Here is a 20,221-nt window from a genome sequence, read left to right on the forward strand (position 1 = left end):
CGGGTTCATGGGGTGAGGTGCGTTCAGGATGCGCCTGCCCACTAGCCGCCTGGCGTGCCAGACCCTTTGACCTCTCCAACTGGTCTCTCGACCCATCGCCTTGCACGGCAGTGAGGGTGATGTATTCATATATACGTCACTCCTGGACACAATGATCCCTAGATTTCTACCTAACCCTCCTACCTTCTACTTTTCCAGAATTTCCCCTTCTTTCTTTCCCTAAAAAAGATCTACCACACAGCATCCCAAAAGATTTCATGGACCCTGAGGGAAATTATTTTCCCTAGGGCCTCCTGTATGGGGTTGATATTAAAAAAATATTTTTTTTATGTTTTATTATTTTTTTCTACAAAATATATTTTTTTCCTAGTTCCTACATAATAATTTTGGTGACCGGACAAATCATCACAATGATAATTCATCACATCTTTAAAAAGTTATATAAAGTCATGGAGAGTGATGAAACAAAAACTTTGTTAACTGGGTTAAGTACGTAAGGTTAGGTTAGATAAATAAAAATTTCGTCTTTCTAATGACTTTATATCACTTTTTAAACGTGTGTTGAATTGTCACTGTGTTGAGTTATCATGGAACCAATAATTTGAATCGTGTTCGACTATCATAACATGGGCATCAGCCTAGTAGGTGGTACAAATTGTAATTTCTAAAATTTATCAACAAAAATAAAATTAAATATATCCTATATTATCTGGTACCTATTTGGTATTTCCTATTTTCATTGCGATTTGTTTATATTATTTTCATCCATGATTAAATATTACAATGAGGTTTATAAGCTTTAATTAATTGTTCTGAATGATGTTGAATAGATATAAATACTATTAATTTTTCCAGCGAATAAATTAATTATTCGGCCAATTGAACTGGATAATGAATACCACTATTATTACGAAGGTTTTTTAGCAAACATTGAAATTTTTATAAGCAATTTATTTTTTCCATGTTCATTTTCACATTTATAAACACTATATATATATATATATTTTTTTTTTTTTTTTTTGGGAAATCAACAGTTTATATTTTTACAGATTGTACATAAGTAAAATAGCCAAAATAAAACCAATTACGGATTTCCTCCTTGTGACTTTACGTAAGACAGCATTCATGTAACAACTATGCAAATTGTAAATGTAGAAGTCCCGGTTTTAAGTAACCGATAATATTCTGAACACGGAATCTAACTGCTCCCGCCAGCTAAACCACATAATCAGAAATCAACTGAATCTTCAATGACCTAATCACAATAACAATTACTAAGGAACTTACCAGAATACCAGACAGTATTCTATCTATATAATATATACGGTACCTATTTCCCTTTACTAGAAAGTTATCGCGGGTATTCGTTGTAAATAGAAAAAAAAATTATACGATATTCTTCTACTTTTAACATTTAAAATTTATATTTAATAAGTTAAATTTTTTTATTTTTAATATTCCTACGAAAAATAGTAGAAAACGCACAGTTTTTATAGATAAAATGTATTGTGACCTCTTGGCCTGAGGAAAATAATTTCCCTCATGGCCTTTGTTATTTATGGGGATGCTGTTTGCAGAGTAAAACTACATGTTTTTTATGTGAAAACCGCACTGTTTGCGAGTCCCAACTAACCGTCTGGAACCAATGAGACTATGACATCTTCAATTGGGATATGTTGTGACGCTGAAGGTAGTGGGAAGGGAAAGGAGACGGGAATTAGGTAGGTGGGGGAGTTTCTGGCTATTCAGATCTCGTTACCAAACATGGCTAAAGCCATTTCAAGCAACGTTTCAATTCTAAATGGTCGTCTTACACCAGGGTGAGACTGAGAGTATTTTCCACTCTGAAACATGATGCAAGTAAACTATATATATATATATATATAACTCTGAAACATGATGCAAGTAGCCTATATATATATATATATATATATATGTTATGGTTAAGGTTTTCACGGGTGTAAGATGTAGAATAATGTTCTCGGTTTACCCGCGTAAAGTAGTAAAAGCGTAAAGCGTTCAGTTTGAGACGAAATTCAGGACATAAGGCCTCTGAAGATGGACAGTGAGATCTGTCCGAAACGTCAGAAATTAAAAAGTCCTTTTAAGGACTACTTTACGCGGGTAAACCGAGAACATTATTCTAATATATATATATATATTTTTTTTTTTAAATATAGATCATATGGGTTACATTAATACATACATATTTTGCAAAATATAATATTAAGGTTCATAATTGGTCATGTATACCTTATCAGAAAAGAGGAGCTCTTGTGCCTGATAAGGGAGCCACGATTCTTACTTAGATTCAATGTTATGTGTAAAATATATAATAATATATGTATATATATTTTTTTTAATATAAGTTTTTTTGGAAAAAAAGTTTGATTTTATTTATTTGTTCTTGTTGGTTCGTAATATAGCGCAATTCGGAAGGGATATATTGAATAAATGTTCAAACCCAATGAATTTATTATCTTTTAGAACTGTTACTAGCCAAATAAATTATGTGTGATTTTCATGAAAAAGATCGATACGAAAAAAATCCACTGAAAAAATTATTTCATTTAAAATATATTTGTAATAACATAACGAATTTGTGAAAAAAGATTAGAATAGAATAAGAGTTTTTTTTCCTTCTAGAATAGTTATTATGAAAATAACAAATAAATCTCATTGTATACATACTACAAATACAACATTTGGGCAAAAAAGCTTATAATATTGTATATCCACAACAAAATTTCAGGGAGATCAGAAATAGAAAATATACTGACACCAAATACAGACCGAAACCAAAACTATATAACCGCACTATAAACAATATATACGTATTTATAATTACTTTGTATTATTCTTGTTAATAAACTTTAATATGTAAATCAAATACTCGGCACGAGAGATTACAGTGAGGATAGCATTGTTTCTATTTGTTACAAAAAACAAGATCATTTATTTTTATTACATAATACATGAAAATAAATATTGGGTAGGGAGTGGCCTTATAAAAAATCACCTCTGAGAACAAAATAAAATACAAATTTTATTTCAACCAGAATGAGGTTGTGACTTCAATGCAGCTCTCATCTTCTCCGGGGTGCGATTAACTGCGATGCACCATACCATAGCACCTCAGCATTGGACGTATACTCACTGGTTGTTTTCTTTTTTCAGCGTCGGGTATACGATATGAGATCACGGGAGGGAACGTAGGCGGCGCTTTCGGCATCGGAAATACCACGGGCGCCATCCACGTCGCGGCGCCGCTAGACTACGAGACGAGGAAAAAGGTAGGTCACACTCCACACGTCACACCACACACATCGCTTCACAGTCAGTCATGATTTTCATCTGCATAAGCAGTTTTTTACTACTGTTTTATAGATATGATGATATGCGATAGTTTATTACCAGCGTAATAAACATGAATATTAATCACGTAATCTCATACGAGTACATATTTCTAAATCTTTGTGGTAGTAATATTTGTTTATTTTTGGTTTATTGAGTTATTCATTTATTACTTAATTAATGTCCTTTTTAGGGTCTTTTACAAATGAAGAGTAAAAATTATAAATTAACCCTTCATTGCATTTTTGTTGAGTGATGTGTTATTTGAGGTTGTGGTGAAATGTGAGCTTATATATGAGGTTGTGATACCGTGTTGCCAGCTCCAACCCTCTGAGCTAACATTAAGTTAATGTTATTAACGTATCATATTTTATTTAAAGTGTTTTTTTTCGTTTTTAGCCGTCAATTACCGGATACCAAAAAGAAGGAGTTAGCGTAACACGGCATAACACCTCAAAAACAAATAACAAAAATACTTTTAGCCATGAAAATCTTCAGTGCATTCATCACATTTGTTCAGTTTGTAATGATTTCTGTGTATTTCAAATGAGCTATATACATCTTATTTTTTAATTTTCCGTCAAAAAATACTGTTTTAAAAAATATAGAAAAAAATACCTTTCTGGTGTTTGCATTCAAAATAAATAAATAATAAAATTTTAATATCAAACGTAAAAAATGTTGTCAAAAACGTTAACCACATTTTTTCTTAATTTTTTCTCCACTTCTTGACAGAACTCGATATTTTGAAAAGATATACGTTTTGTTTGGGGAATTTATAAGGAAACTTTAACTTCACTTTTATCTCGATCATATAAAAAAAAATAAGAAATAATTTTTAAGGTTAAACCGATTTTTACGATAGCGGCGCGAAATGTGAATTATTCATTTTGGCTAATTTTAGGATTTTATTTATGGATTCCAGTATATTGAATCAAACTGAAAGAATTATTATTTCTCTTTCTCACGTTAAAAAAATATCTATTATCACATGACAGAAAAAATATAAAAATACTTTTATAAAATATGGTCGCCCGGTCATATGTGACCCTCAAATGCTGTAGGGGTTAATACAGTACATTATTTTTATTATATATAAGTGAACTATCTCGGTAACAATATTTTTATTGATTTGATTTATATGCACCAACACCGAACGAGTTTTAGATATTTTGGATGATTATGTAACTAGTTTTTTCATGTACTCTGGGATAATAAAACGACATTTTTGATTCATCGTGTAAGACGCGGCAATTTATTTATATAAAAGTAAAACTTGTAGCTACACAGGTATCTAATACGTCGTTTACATTTAATGATATCTTATTTTAAGATTTTTTGTTTGTTTAAGATCACATACAAGAGTTAAGTAGCCAAATGAATGCTTCCAAACGTAATTACCATGTTTACGTAGCAATTATCATTAATTACTAGACGTACTCATGTCACTCGTTCAATAAAAAAATATGATTTTTTTTGTTCTCTTTGTGTACGTCTAACCTATGTGTTGTTGTCTTTGGGTAACCATTGCATTTAATTTGTCTTCTACCAGTTCAAAATTTCGAAGGAGCAATAACAAAGGCAGTCATCGTACTCTACGGGAAACGCACTTGGTGATTCTCCACCACTCGGTGTTTAGTCGTGACCGCAGCCCACGAAGCGTGTTTCTTTTTCTTTATTCAATAGGAGGCAGTACGGTAGTACTGCCTCGAAATACGCACGGGTTTGTTATGTTAATTCTCTTTCTAAACTCTGGTACTGCCTCCTATTGAACACGGGAAAGGAAATACGCGCCCAGGAAGTGCCGATGAGCATCCTTGGGATACGTTTTATCAGAACAAAGACAGCTTCAGCAACGAAAGTAAAATACACTTCATCGTTCAGACGCAGTAGCAAGGATCATATAGTAAAGTCACCTTTGGTGTGTAGAGACCCATTTGTAGATATACAATCTGGCCGCCGCGCAGATCGTGTTTAAATATATTTGGTAAAATTTGATGTCCGTCACAATTCAGTACATAATATTGGTAAAAAATTAGGTAATTTCAACGATAGCATGTTGTGTATTTGTACTTTATTTAGAGTTTTTAGAAAAATTTAAGAAATTCGATCACGATGTCCATGCAACTATGCATCTCCAGCTAGAGGCGCTTCTTATAGGAGTGGCCTGGGTGAGTAGACCAATGTTCATACCGGCTGAAACTTACATATTATTACACACATTATTTCAGCGTTTCACATGGTATTTTAAACAAACGAATTCCTTTTATTCCGCACACGGATTCTTCTTAGAATTAGATCCAGAGTTTTATTGCGCCCTAAATGTTGCGATATTTCGTGTGGCTGGATAGAAGGGGAGACGAAAAAAGGGAAAATTGGTTTAGGCTTATTCAGAAATTTACATAGTGTAGGTATAGCTTGTCGTAAACAAAGAGTCTCGATGGCAGCGATCGCTAAGCCGGTTTTTTGCAGGATAAACTTATTTCAAGATTTTAGATAAAAGTGCGTGCGTATTAATAAATTAGCTACTGAAATGGCAATATGTTATTTTTATACCATCGGAAAATTTTTAAAACGCCATTTACATCTTCCTTTAATACAAACAGAATACCATTAAAAAGGGTCTTAATTGATTTGACTTGACACTAAAATGAAAAAACGGACACAGATTTAGAATACTGATTATTGTTTTTTCAAAATCAGTAATTGACCTTTTAAAAAGTTTTCAGATGTTATCTTACTTTCAAATATTCTTGAGAACTTTGTTAAAGTAATAATGGCGTTTGTGTGATTTTGCATCTAAAAAAACACTGATCTGTTAGAAAAAAAATTACATAAATCTTTAGACTATTGACATCAGAGTACCAAACATTCTACCAGCTACATGTTTGTCATTACGCGACTCTAACCTTAACTTAAACTAGACAAAACTTTATTGTTACAAACTCTTGTGTATTGGCAAGAATTAAGGATTGGTTACATGTTAGTTTTAGATATTAATAAAATCTTTTTAAAATTAAACATAGTAATTAAACGTGTTCGTTGTACAAAATGAATTCATTTAATTACTATTTTACTAGCAAATTGCCAGAGTTGCACGTAGGGTCTGTGGGTCGACGGAACAGGTACATCTAAAACGTCCTTCTCAGAAAAGCCTACAACCTAGATACATCTAATAAGTTTAAAAAATCATGAAAAGTAGTGTGGTTTCTTGATTTACAAAAATCGATCAAATATACCCATCCCGCTCTCTAAATATGTAACAATTTGCAAAGACTTTAATCAAATGTTCCCAAGCTCCTTTTGTGACTCGAAACATTAAAATCAGTTAAAACGATTAATTTGCAACTAATAACTATCGACTTTTTAGCACCAAAAGTAATTATTAATATTGCAGCAGCGGGAGTCAAGTCTTGTGATTTCCATATGCTCAAACAGTCAGTAGAAGTACGTAGAATTAATACATTTTATGCTGCGTAAAAATGTATGAGCATTTGTGATAATTATTTTTATCGCTTTTAATAAAATTCTTTCACCTGAAGCAAGTTATGAGTAGAATCAGTAGGATGAGTATAATTTTCTTACGACTTTCCCGTCATACTAAGGAAAATTAAATATTCACTAGTACGGAATTAGAATATCAACCAAGTTTATCACCATACGAGGGAAAGAAGAAATATAAAGATAAGATATATAGAAACGTGAAGTACTTTTTCACAAAACTTATTGCTATTTTATGTGCTACCGCAAAAAAGTCCAACTGCCCGGAGTCAGAAGAAAGTGGCATTCCCATTGGAAGAATATTATTATAATGAATTTAAATAGGAAGGAATAGAGAAGAAGGAGGTTGGAATTACCTGACTATTAAAATGTGGTCTCTAAAGATTGCTAAAGCAATTTTCAAGCAACGGTTCAATTCTGAATGGTGCTCTTCACCAATAGCTATTTTTTTTTTTTAGTTTTTTATTTAATTTTTCTTTTTTCATTATTTTGTAAACTAATCCGGTAACTTTATAGAGGTAATATTTTCTAAACACAAGCATTGCAAATGAGAAACGTAGTTTTGAAACATTAATTATAAATGTCTTAAGTTTCAATTCTAAAAAAGAAATAAATGAAACCGTCGAATGTTTTGCAAGTTTTTAAATAGCTGAAAAAAAACAATTGTATTTGCCAATTACCAAAGAATTCAGAATCAAGGAACTTGCAACTCTGCCATGGTCATCGTCATTAGCTAATTGAATAGAATCTATAAATTAAAGTAAACGATCACATTCAAATTTAACATCAAATTTACACGGTCGATTTTCATTGAGTTGATAATAAATAAACAAGTCTGCAGAAAAAGGCTTTCCGATTAAAATAATACGGACTTAAATGAGGACTGCGTGCAGAGATCAAATATTCGTGTAACGTTGGCGTTCAATTGATTTAGAAAAAGTCATCAATCACAAAGACCGACAATAGGCCCCATTCCATTAAAAATGATAAATTGATTCTTGCAGTCATAAATGCTCACTCACTACGGGTTTCACAGGTTTCCCGGGGCAGGTGAGCGCACTGAAGGTCCAATAAAATCGTACAATGTAACAATATATTATATTATTAACGACGCAAGTGTTGCACGAGTAAATCGAACATGTTTTCTAGTTTGCGAACTTAGAATGAAATGTATCTGCTAAAAGAAAATTCATATTTTTTTCTTTTTCCTTTTCAAAATGAATGGATTTTTCTTTATCAATACTTTCCAAACGCTTATTAAGGTTTTTTGTTTTTTTTTTAATTAAGATGAATAGGTACCTATTCAAATTACCTTAGCATTTGTTTCGTTAAAACGCTTGTCATTTTTCTGGCATTATCAGCTTTGTTCTGCTCCTACAAAGCAAGAATTAAAACTCCGCGCTTGACTTTGTACTCGAAACAAGCACGCACCAAGAAAAAGTGCGGCAAGTAACAATCCAACCGTCATCGACAAAAGACCGGAGAGAAAAACCGCCGTTTTACTCTCATTGTGATCGCCGATTGTGTGCAAGATAACGCCTTTTTCTTCCCCGATGTCACAATTCCAGCGTCATCGTACAGCAATAGTTTCATGAAATATCACATAAATTATACTTACAATGCCAAAAAAAATAGTTCTCAGTATGACTGCATGAAATATTTTTAGCTAGACATTTTTCGATAAAAACAAAGCTTTATAGAACAAACGTAAACTGGAATTCATATAAATACTTCTTCTTTATGTGCCGTATCAGGTCCCCCCGACGTTGGCGATCACTCTTGAAAATGTCTCTTTGTCTTGCGCTGCCCGGAATAGCTCCTCCACACTTCTAATGCCGGTCCACTCTCGTATATTTCGCAGCCAAGACATTTGTCTCCTACCAGGCCCTCTGCGACCCTCTATCTTGCCTTTCAATATTAACTGGAGCAAGTGATACTTCTCCCCTCGAAGTACATGACCCAGATATGAAATTTTCCTGATTTTTATTAATCTAAGCAGTTCTCTCTCTGCTCTAGCCCGCCTGAGAATTTCTGTGTTGGTGATCATGTCGGTCCATGGGACTTTGAGTATTCTCCGGTGAAGCCACATTTCAAAAGCCTCTAACCTGTTCATGGTATTTACTTTCAAGGTCCATGTTTCACATCCATACAACAAGACCGACCACACATAACATTTTAGCATTCTCTGCCTTAGTTTTAAGCTGATATTATCATTGCAGAAGAGGGATTTCATTTTAATGAACGCAGTTCTTGCTGCTTCAATTCTGCACCTAACCTCTACATCTGGGTCAAGAGTCTCCGTGAGAATACTGCCGAGGTATCTAAATCTTTCGACCTTTTCGACATTGCAACCATTTAACTGTATCACTGATTCAGAGTGATCTAGTCGTCCAAAAGTCATCCATTTTGTTTTATTGACGTTGATTGCTAGGCCCAGTTGCTCACCAGCATTATTAACAAGATTTAATAGGTCTTGGAGGTCATCGATACAGTCAGCTAGTAATACAGTATCATCTGCGTATCTTATGTTATTAATGACAACTCCGTTGATCTTAAGACCCTTCTCAGTATTACTTAGGGCTCTTTTAAAGACATAGTTGGAATAGAGATTAAACAATAGTGGTGACAGGATACAGCCTTGTCGTACTCCACGCTGAATGGCAATTGCATTAGATCTCTCATTCCCATGTCTTATTTCTGCTGTTTGGAACCAATACAGGTTTTTTATGAAATTCTGGTTTTTGGTGTCAACGTTACAATCCGCAAGCATTTTCATTAGGTCAGCATGTTTTACCCTGTCAAATGCCTTTTCGTAGTCAATAAAACAGGCAAAAACTTCCTTTCTTTGGTCACGACACTTTTGCAATAGTACATCGATAGACAATAATGCCTCACGCGTCCCAAACGCATTTCTGAAGCCAAACTGAGTGTCATCCAAGTCCTGCTCGCACTTATTGCGTATCCTGGCATGTATTATTTTAAGGAATAATTTAAGGACATGACTCATCAGGCTTATTAATCGATAGTCACTGCACTTCTTAGGGTATTGTTTTTTAAAGCATCAGCTTTCAAATTTGCATCACAGGTTTCACGTATAACTGACTTAAGGTTATCCCATTGTGTTTGTATTTCTATCGATGGATCACAAGGGAGTAGCCTAATATTATCGTTCAAAGTCTGAGATACCCTATTTCTGACCACTTCTTCATGGAGTTTCGAGATTTCCATTTTAATTTTGGTTTTGGGCTTTTTTATTTGTTTTAAGCGTAAAACAATATCGGCAGTTAACAAAACATGGTCAGAACCAATGTCCGCACCAGGGTACGTGGTGACTCTCTTTACGGAGTTCCTGAATCTATGGTCTACTAACACATAGTCAATTTGGTTCCTGACAATATCATAGATTGTTCCATCCTGAGGTGATCTCCACGTATAAAGCCTTCTTTTCGGGAGTTTAAACCAGGTATTTAATACAACCATATTTTTATCCTGGCAGAATTCATATAGTCTATCACCTCTTTGATTGCTTATGCCTAAGCCATATTCACCAACTATATGAGAGCGGCGACCTTCACCGATTTTGGCATTTAAGTCTCCAATGACAAAATTGACTTCTCCTCCTTTCAAACTTTGCAATGTACTGGCTAGTGAGTCATAAAAAGATTCCACATCACCATCATATCTCACTTCCGCTGTTGGTGCATACACTTGAATAATATTCATGTTGATGGGTTGACAGTGTAATTGTAATAATATTATTCTGTCCGAGATGGGTACAAAATTCTTAACAAATTTTACATACTTCTCCATGACAAATACAGCAACTCCGTTTCGACGGTTTCTGTCCTGTGGGTCACTTCCTGAGTAGTATAGATTTCCCTTCTCATGTTGGTGTATGCCGCTGCCAGTCCATCTCAGTTCACTAATTCCAAGAATATCTACTTTTAATCTTTCCATTTCCTGTATTGCATTATCCAATTTACCGCTGTATAAACTTCTTACATTCCATGTTCCTAGTCTTATTTTTGAATTCACTATTTTGATTATATAAATACTGATTCGATAAAATAAACACGCTAATTATGAAATTGTAATAATTATTTGTATTGTTGCATGTTTAAAATCGTTTAAATAAAAATAATCAAGGCACATTTTTCCACCTCCTTATCGTACTACACAAAGCGAATAAAGAATCACGCTTGATTTTTTACTCAAACGCGATTAAAGGTTTTTTTTATTTATTAGTTTACAAATTACAAAGAAAAAATAAATTTTAAAAATTTGTCCTTATTGGGGTAGGTACCTTATCCTAAGGCCCCATTTTATACAACAATTATTTAGTAGGATGCTTTAAAATGATATGAAGGTAATAACATCAATACTTCATGACAAGTATGTACTTGTACATAAATAAGAGAAATTTATACACTTAGGGGGCATTTCACCATCCTTTCAATAACTATAGATCATACTTAATAATTTTTCTAGATAAGTAGAAAACACAGGCTAAGTTATCCGATATAATCTATGTAGCCACTGTTAATTGTGTTAAGTTTTCAGGTCTCTTCAATAAAAACACTCCGTTGACTCCAATGGAACAAGCACATAATAATTTAAAATATCTGCACTAAGAAAGGCCCGATGCCTCTTATGTAGTCGGAAGGACCTGCTAGCTCTGCTGTTGGTAATGGAAGAAAGAAGGTTCTACTAAACCCATCTTATTTATTAAAAACAATGACTTGATATTTTTCAAGTAGCAACATAAAATTATTGAATCTTGAGAGCTTTATCATCAACAAAAAAACTGCATTGATTTAGTCAAGTTCAAAAACAATTGCTTATAGAGGACAGTAATAGCTATTTTATTGCAAACTCCAATTTTATAAATAAATAAACCTTTAAATCGAAATTTTGTATTCTTTATCCAATGGATAGTGCTTATCGAGAGGACAGTGAAATACCCTCTAAAGGTTATAAAAGGTATAGTAGATATTATTTATTTATTTATTGACGCCTTATTGGGTTTTTAAGTACATAAAAATTACAAATTTCATTTTTAGCAACAGTATAAAACAAACAATAGCAAATCTAAATAAAATATAATGATTTCTCATACATTATTTACATTTAAAAAGTGGTGGACCAATTTGGCTTTAAATGTATTGAAGTTTAAATTAAATATGTCAGCGACATCACTTAGTTCATTACCCAACCTATTTATTCTTTCTAACACAGAATTTGTAGCGAAGTTATTGTTGTAGAATAAAATATTCCGTCTCGTATATTTTGGAGTTAAATGTAAAGATAGCAAGTTTATAGTGTCAGGGCAGTCTAACCATGAATGAACAATTTTATATAATAAAAAAAAATCAAATATTGTTCGCCTTTCAGATAATTTCGATAAGTTAAGTTTACTGCGTAAATTGATATAATTGATTTCAATAATAGGAATACCAATTTTGAAATTAATAAAACGTAAAAATTTATTTTGAATTTTTTCAATTTGTAAACAATAAGAGTTGAAATGAGGACAACAAATGGTTGCATTGTATTCAACCTAACTTCTAACCATGGACGTGTATAGTAATTGTATAGTTTTTATTTTATTAAAGTCTTTAGCGATTCTGAGAATAAATCCAAGCATTTCTAATCCCTTACTGGTAATGCTATTAATGTGATTCAAGAAGCGTAATTTGGAGTCAAAGATAACTCAAGGTCATTGAATTCAAAAACTCTTTTTAGATTGGCATTGTTAATTGAGTAGTCGAATAATAAAGTGGTTTTAGATCTATGGAAACTGATCATTTGGCATTTGTTGATATTAAGATGTAATTTGTTTACGATGCACCATAAAGTTTATTTAAGTTCATTTGTAGAGTTAAAAAATCAGAAGAGTTACCGATCGATTTAAACATCTTTAGATCGTCGGCGAATAGAAGAAAGTGAATATTATCGAAAATTAGTGAAATGTCATTAATAAATAGTAGGAAAAGAATTGGTCCTAGGTGGGAACCTTGGGGCACCTCACTTAAGGCAAAAAAGTGTAAGAAGTTGTGGAGGTAATTTTTACAGATAATTTTCTGTATGATAAGTAACTTCTAAGCCATTCGAGAAAGTTGCCGCTTATTCCCAAGTGTTCTAATTTTTCCATTAAAATGCGATGAGAAACAGTATCAAAGGTTTTGCTAAAGTCAGTATAAATTGTATAAACTTGAAGACCCTTGGACAGTGCATTAGAAATAAAATTTTTGTAAAGCAATAAGTTAGATGACGTAGATCTGTCTGGCATAAAACCATGTTGAAATGTTGATATAATTGGTTTAATTTGATGCATGATTTTACTTAATATAATCTTTTCTAAAAGTTTATAATATACATGAACATGGTGTGTCCGAAAGTAAAGTGCACTAACTTGGGGGAGTGATTCTACACCTACATATACACGATGATAGAATTGAAAAAGAACTTTTTTGGAAAATCCATCGTTTTTTCATACAATTTTTTTTTCTCTATAATTTTGAAAAGCACTATTATTATTAATAATAATAATAATAAAGTGTTTATTCCGGTATGTGGGGAGGTTAGTGCAGTCCCACACATTCCATATAGAGATACAAAAAAATATATAATCAAAAACAAAAAGATAGAACAGAAAACCAAAGAAAAGAAAACAGAATAAATTGAGAATAAAATAGAATAAAATGATAAAATAATAGAATAATAGAAAGTTGAAGCCTTTAGGGAGTCGTGACTATATTAGGAGCTAGTATTTTTCTCCAGTGTGCGTCAATGCTGGAGGATGGAGTGAGGCGGGCTTCCATAGTGAGGATATTTCCAGAGCTTCTTATCCTTTCCCTCATTCCTGCCACCCTGGATCTAATAAGGGCTGCATATCCGGGAACTCGCCCCTCCGTGAACATACGGGAAGCGCTGCAGTATCTGGGGAGACAAAACATTGTGCGGAAGGCGTTGTTGTACTGGACCCGTAGTCTTTCTATACTGTTCTAGTTGTAGCCTGTACCACCACGTAGAATCACATATTAAAATTAGAGCACTTTACCCCCAGACACCCTGTATAATCTGATTTATTATTCCTCACAGCCTTTCACAACTATTTTTCCGTTCCGCAACTTTTTTCTTCAACAATTCATATGTCAAAGCAGCACCTCAGCTTTCATTTAGTACACTTTAAAAACGGAACATACGCAAGAAGGAAAAACTCAAAGAAAGCACGTTTCTCAATTTCATTTCGGAATTGGAATACCTAACTCAAACAGTTTCCAGGATTTAGAATCGACGATAGATATTCCCTTTTGTAAAAATCATTTTTCTTAATCCAGTCATTTTTAATATTGAATTTAATCAAAACGAAAAAAAATAAACATGTTTTTTTCTCACAGCATAAATCACCATAAAAGTCGGAAAAGGAATCAAGCAAAGAATTTGAAATTGAACAAAGTAACAATCCTCACCTATCGAAATATGGAGGACTCTGTCTATGCATGGACAAAGAATTTAATGTTCTTTGTTGTCTATAAATGGTCAATTGACAAGTAAAAACGTCGGAAATGGCGTATACTTATTATTTGCACGAACACTGTTTTGGAATTTCAAAATATTTCACACAGGACTCGAGAATAAGCGAAGCAACGGCTACCTGATGTTGACAATATTACAGATTCTAAACATATACTTCCATACTAATAAAGTTTTATTAAATTTTACACAGCCATTCACCCAACATTAATGGTTGTTTATCAGTTGCGTTTAGAAATAAGATACAAACGTTAATTTGTGTCTATGACTACAATTTATCTTACTGTCTTATTTATTATGTTTACGTATAAACAATGTACACATAGAAAAAACATTTCAAAATATGACTAAATAAATAACTTGGTTTACAACACTTTTATTTTTATACTTATTGCCAGATTGGCATGTATGACAGGGTTTCGCTACCACCGAAGCTTCGTCAGGGCAATATAATACTACACTTTTTATTTATTCACGCCTCTTTAGGCTCTTATGGTACGAATACATTTGCGAGCCGAACCTCGAATTATGGGATCAACAACAAATAGCGCGACACGCCGCTTGCGTTTGCTTCGTTCCTTTCACATAATTCGAGGCTCGGCTCGCGTTTCGGCTCACGTTTCGGCTTGCAAATATATACGCAACATTACACTCATGCAAGGCCGGCCCTATACGGGCGCATTTGGAGCAATCCGCTCCGGGCCCCGAATTGCCGAGGCGCCAAGGCGCTAATAATACCTAACACCTAGCGGTCTTGACGCATCGCCCTTGAGATATTTTTTCTAAAAAACGGCTCTGCACAAAAAAACAATCATCGGAATATTATTGTTCACAGTAATCACATACCTATGTGTCTACTGGATTTTACAAGAGGCTACAAAATATTACTCGCGCCAGGCGCCGTTCAGCTTAGGGCCGGCCCTGGACTTAAATATTTTCTTGACTGAGCGTAGCAAATTCTTGTTTTAACTCCGTTTTCCGAGTTCGAAAATCTGCTGCATCCAATATATTATTCAAACAAGCTTATTTTGACTAGACGGTTCCCTTTGACTAGATGGCTACTTTTAACTGAGTTATTGGCACATAACAGCCTGAAAAAAGTTTTAAAAAAGAATTATTCAGATCATGACGTTTCTTTGAACAAATTGTATAATTCCTTATTTGAAATTGTAGGAAATGTTACGAAAAATATGTGGTTTATAATTAAGCAGTTTTTTTTATTTAAAGTGCCTACTTACAAATCGTATTCGGTAAACGATTTCAGAGGAAATTTTGGTTTTGGTTAATTAAATGAGAAAAAAATAGAAAAATATCTTTGGAAGCGAGGACTGTTTTAAAAGATAATATAAATAAAATATTTTTTGTAAGTTCTTTTGGTGCCATTAAAAATATCTGCTATTTCCGAACATTGGTTACAAGGAAAAAACTTATTGATTTAAAATATTATTAAATTATTTATAAAAAATCTGGTCCAATTATTTGTTTTCTTGTTAAAACGGGACTGGAAGCTATAACGAACAAATTGACGAATTTCATAACAGTATATATAATCAGTAAAGTACGAATATGTTATGAGGAAGTTGGAACACGCGTTCTTAAAAATTATAATATTTTCGCATCTCGTCCATTATATTTATTTGGAGATTCGGACTTACGTGAATACTTGTTCAGATAAATTCTGACTAATATTTTAGGTATTGCCATTATTGTTGCAGCGAAAGATATTTGTGCTTCGCGTGACTCTATTAGGAATATGAATAGAAATGCCGGGCTGTCGATAGCAAAATCATTCCTTTTAAAAGGAAAAATGACATCAGATACCAATTTTCTAGCGGACAGCTTTATTAATTTAAGATTTTTCATGGACATTATTATTAAAACTAAACAATTTTATTCAAAATAGAAAGAGATTCGTTTAGTTTCGACCAGTTAATTGGAATAAAATAGTTGGTTTCATACCAACAAAACCTACAGAATTTATTAGAACATTTACCATTTGATGCCTTTATGTATGTGAAATATCACGCAAGCAACATATATGTATAGCACAAATTTTGAGGACTTCAACATTATAAACTTAATATTCCTAATGAAAATATGAACTATGTTCATGAATTATGAACTATTTTATACCTACATAAAGGCATCAAATGGTATAAGTTATATGAAATTCATCAGGTTTTGTTGGTACAAAAGCAACTATTTTATTCTGATATGACATTGTTAAGGGTTTGGAAATGAAAAAAACGTGCTTGGCTAGGCTGTCAAAACTGAAGAGTTTATTCCATATCATAGACAAGTTAAGTATTTAATAAGTACCTAATTACATACTATTTTCAGCAGATTATAACATTTTTTTATCAACACCCTACTTGGCTTTTACATAAAGATCACCACATAAATTTAAAACCACAGTATAACACAAATAATAAAGCATAAAATATACTAAACTTAAATTAAGTTATTATCACAATTAACTTTAAAAGAAACTCTTTAAATTTATATACGTGTAATACAAAATAAAAATAAATTATAAAAGAAATTATGTATATTTAATTAAGCATATTATGCTTAATTATGATTACCCACTCGTTATTTACATGATCCGAAAATTGCTGAACTGATTTGGATTTGTGCGGGTCTAGAATCAGAATAAAAATATCAGCGATATTTATAAACTCATTGCCCAACCTATGTACCCTCTCGATAACTGAATTGAATTGTTATTGTTATTGTTTTGAAATAAAATATTCCATCTAGTATGTTTGGGAGGTTCATGTAGTGACAGCAAACGAAATTGTTTAGTTTTAATAATTACGTTGCTTGCATGAAATATAATATGTATAAAGATATCGAATGGTAAAAGTTGAAAATGGTAACAGTTGAAGTTAAAATGAATATCATTAGTTGGGTTTAGTTGGTACGAGAACTAATAGGTATATTCTAAGAAACTAGTTTTACTAAACAAATATTTTTTTTTAATGACATTATTTAGTATTAATATATAGGTTGTATGTAATAAATATTACATGTAGTCATCAAAAGGTAAAATTTCTGTGAAAATCATTAATCAGGTTTTGTCGGTACGAGAACTATTCAAAGACCTACTCAATCACAATCAGCAGATTACGATCTTCAACTCCCAGCGGGTTTCGTGTGACGTTACCCAATCGATTCGTGTGCTCCCGGAACCGTAATAATGTTATTACGTAATAATAACCTTTTACAAGATCAAGAAAAATACAATCCATTCTTATGATTGAGTGGGCAAGGACTTGGTCAAAATAATAAATTTGTTACTGGTTAGTAAATGACCTAATAATAAGATTATAATATTCTAGCATTTATGTTGTGTTTTATTTCTTGTTTAACTTGTTTTGTTTCATCGCTTGGCACCAAATTTCCCCATTATTTCTTTTTGAATAAATTATGAATAGATTTGTTATGTAGCAAGCAAACTGCGTGTGCCGTCATAATCAAAAGAGCGGCTTTTCGAAAAGAATGACAAAAAGAACTAAGTAGAAAGAAATTTTTTGTATTAAATTCTGAACCCTTTGTAAAAAAAATATTTAGGTTTGAAAAAAGTCATGCGTTTGTTTTTATTTAAAACAAATAAATCACCACATAATATTATTAATCAATGTGATGAGATATATATTTTTGAGAAAATACTGATTTTTTTCTTATGATACCTACTCGATTAATCTTACGTGTTTTTAAAAAATAATTATAATAATATTTGGTTTATGTATATGCAAACACAAGGTCGCTGACAGCATAGTCATTATTCCGCATTCTGGAACAACCAAGGAAAAATGATTTAAGCCTTTCTTGGGGTAAATTGTAAAAGTTTTTTTTTTCATTTTTTTTCTTTGATAGCAACAAATTTTTTTTTTTTTTTTTTTAATGATAAACTAATGTTTATTAGACAATGTTTTTTATGCATAGCAAAGGATAACAAATTATTGAAATCAATAATTAGTGGCTTTAAATGTCCATATAAATTAAAAATATCGATGGGAAATGAACCCGCACCTTCTGAACTTCTTCTGACTAATTATTGCTTATAAAAATTTGTTGAAATTTTATTTTGTTTATGCCAACTTTCATGTCATGGATATGAAGTTAAAAAAATGTTTATAATAACGCAGAGGTGGACCATGTGGTTAATACTTGTTACTGTGGATGCGTTCTTAAATTAAACGATTATTTTTTTTATTTACATTATTAAATACACGAATTACATAGCGATTTTATCAAAAGTTTTCAGAAAACGCGTGAGGTGGTAAGGTAGGAATTACGGGTGGAACACACAGGCGTTCGAGACAAAATAATGTTTCTAGGAAACTTGCCAAAATCACTGGCTGGTTCGTTGGTATGCGCATGCGTCTCAGTGTTGCAATCCTAGAAATTGCCAGTATTGAAAATTATTAGTTCCTACTTACTTACACGCCAGTGTTTTACGCGAAATAAATTTTATTGTTCCTATAATAACATAAAACCAACGGAAAACCAAACATATAAAAATTCTTACTCTAAAATACATACAGAAAATCGTATTATTGCCCTTGAAAAAAATATTTTTTAAAAGATGTGAAGAAATTTTTTTGTTAATTTACTAAGATTTATTTTAAATTAAGAAAATTGCATTTTAAAACTAGGAAATGTAATTCGAAATATTCATCATAATAAATTTATATTTTAGTGGCGTAGGTTGATAACATAAAAGGCCTCACATCTCAGAATATTACTTTTGCAAATGAATATTTTTGCTTAGAGTCCCTACAAAAAAATTATTGCATAAGCAATATAAATCACGAATCAACTACATACATTTTTAAAACGGTATATTGATCAAATCAACTATATAATATCTTTTTTTCAGGAGTAGATAAATGATAATATTTGGATGATTTGCATAGCGCCGTTTTTGTGAAAAATAATCTCAAGGGCGCTGTATAAATATGTAATACATGTCTACAATGATCTATGTTATAACTCAATATATACTAGTCAAACTATTCTTAACAGATTGCATCCAACGGTTCGTCGATCACTAATACAAAGTTATGTGTACAATGCATTTGATTGATGAACATGACGCTAGAATGTACATATGTTATTTTTCTCAATCATTTATATTTTATACAGGCATGGTTGGTAGTTCGGGTGTTTTTGTTAAATGAGCTATTAATTTTCAATTGTTGTGAAAATGGTTTTGCATAAATCGGGTTACAAGTTTTCATTCGCTCTTGTGGTTATTTTACACAAAAATAATTTAAGCAATTTTTTTTTTTTTTTTTATGCGAGAATATGCACAAACGTCTGAAGCCAGTGAAACTATGGCATTCCCTATTCGAAAATTTTGTGAGGCTGAAGGTAGTGGGGAGAGGAAGAAGATGGGGAAGAGGAAAGTCGGGAAGTACCTGGCTATTTAAATCTGGTCACCAAACATGGCCAAAGCCATTTCAAGCAACTTTTCAATTCTGAATGAATGGTCTTACACCAGGTCAAAACTGAGAGTATCTTTCACTCTGGAACGTGTCGTAAATATAATACACATTACATTTTAAATTAGTAATTTGTGAAATAGCACAAATTTATCAAATAAAATTGACTTGCGCACTCCGGGGTTTGAACCTGCGACCTCCAGCTTGCTAGTCGTGAGCCTTACGCCTCGACGAGAGAGGTCGTCAAATAAGTCTTGTTTTAGGTATATTCGTTTAGTTTTCGGTACCTTTTTGACGATTCCATGATAATTCAACACAGTGACAATTCAACACACTTTTTTAAAACTGATATAAAGTCATTAGAAACGATGAAAAACAAA

At 32.4% G+C, this 20,221-nt stretch overlaps 1 protein-coding gene across 2 annotated transcripts in view; it reads left to right on the forward strand.

The window, feature by feature from the left end:
- The window catches only part of LOC149424299 (neural-cadherin-like), a 306,585-nt gene that overhangs the window by 220,888 nt on the left and 65,476 nt on the right, over window positions 1–20,221 (forward strand). For both annotated transcript variants that reach the window (XM_089651433.1, XM_089651434.1), the window contains exon 3: window positions 3,178–3,293. In XM_089651433.1, coding sequence (XP_089507559.1) covers window positions 3,178–3,293 — 116 coding nt within the window. The remainder of the gene's footprint in view (window positions 1–3,177; window positions 3,294–20,221) is intronic.

The sequence above is a fragment of the Hesperophylax consimilis genome, chromosome 4 (assembly GCF_061612785.1).
Source record: "Hesperophylax consimilis isolate HC1 chromosome 4, BYU_Hcon_1.0, whole genome shotgun sequence".
NCBI lineage: Eukaryota > Metazoa > Arthropoda > Insecta > Trichoptera > Limnephilidae > Hesperophylax > Hesperophylax consimilis.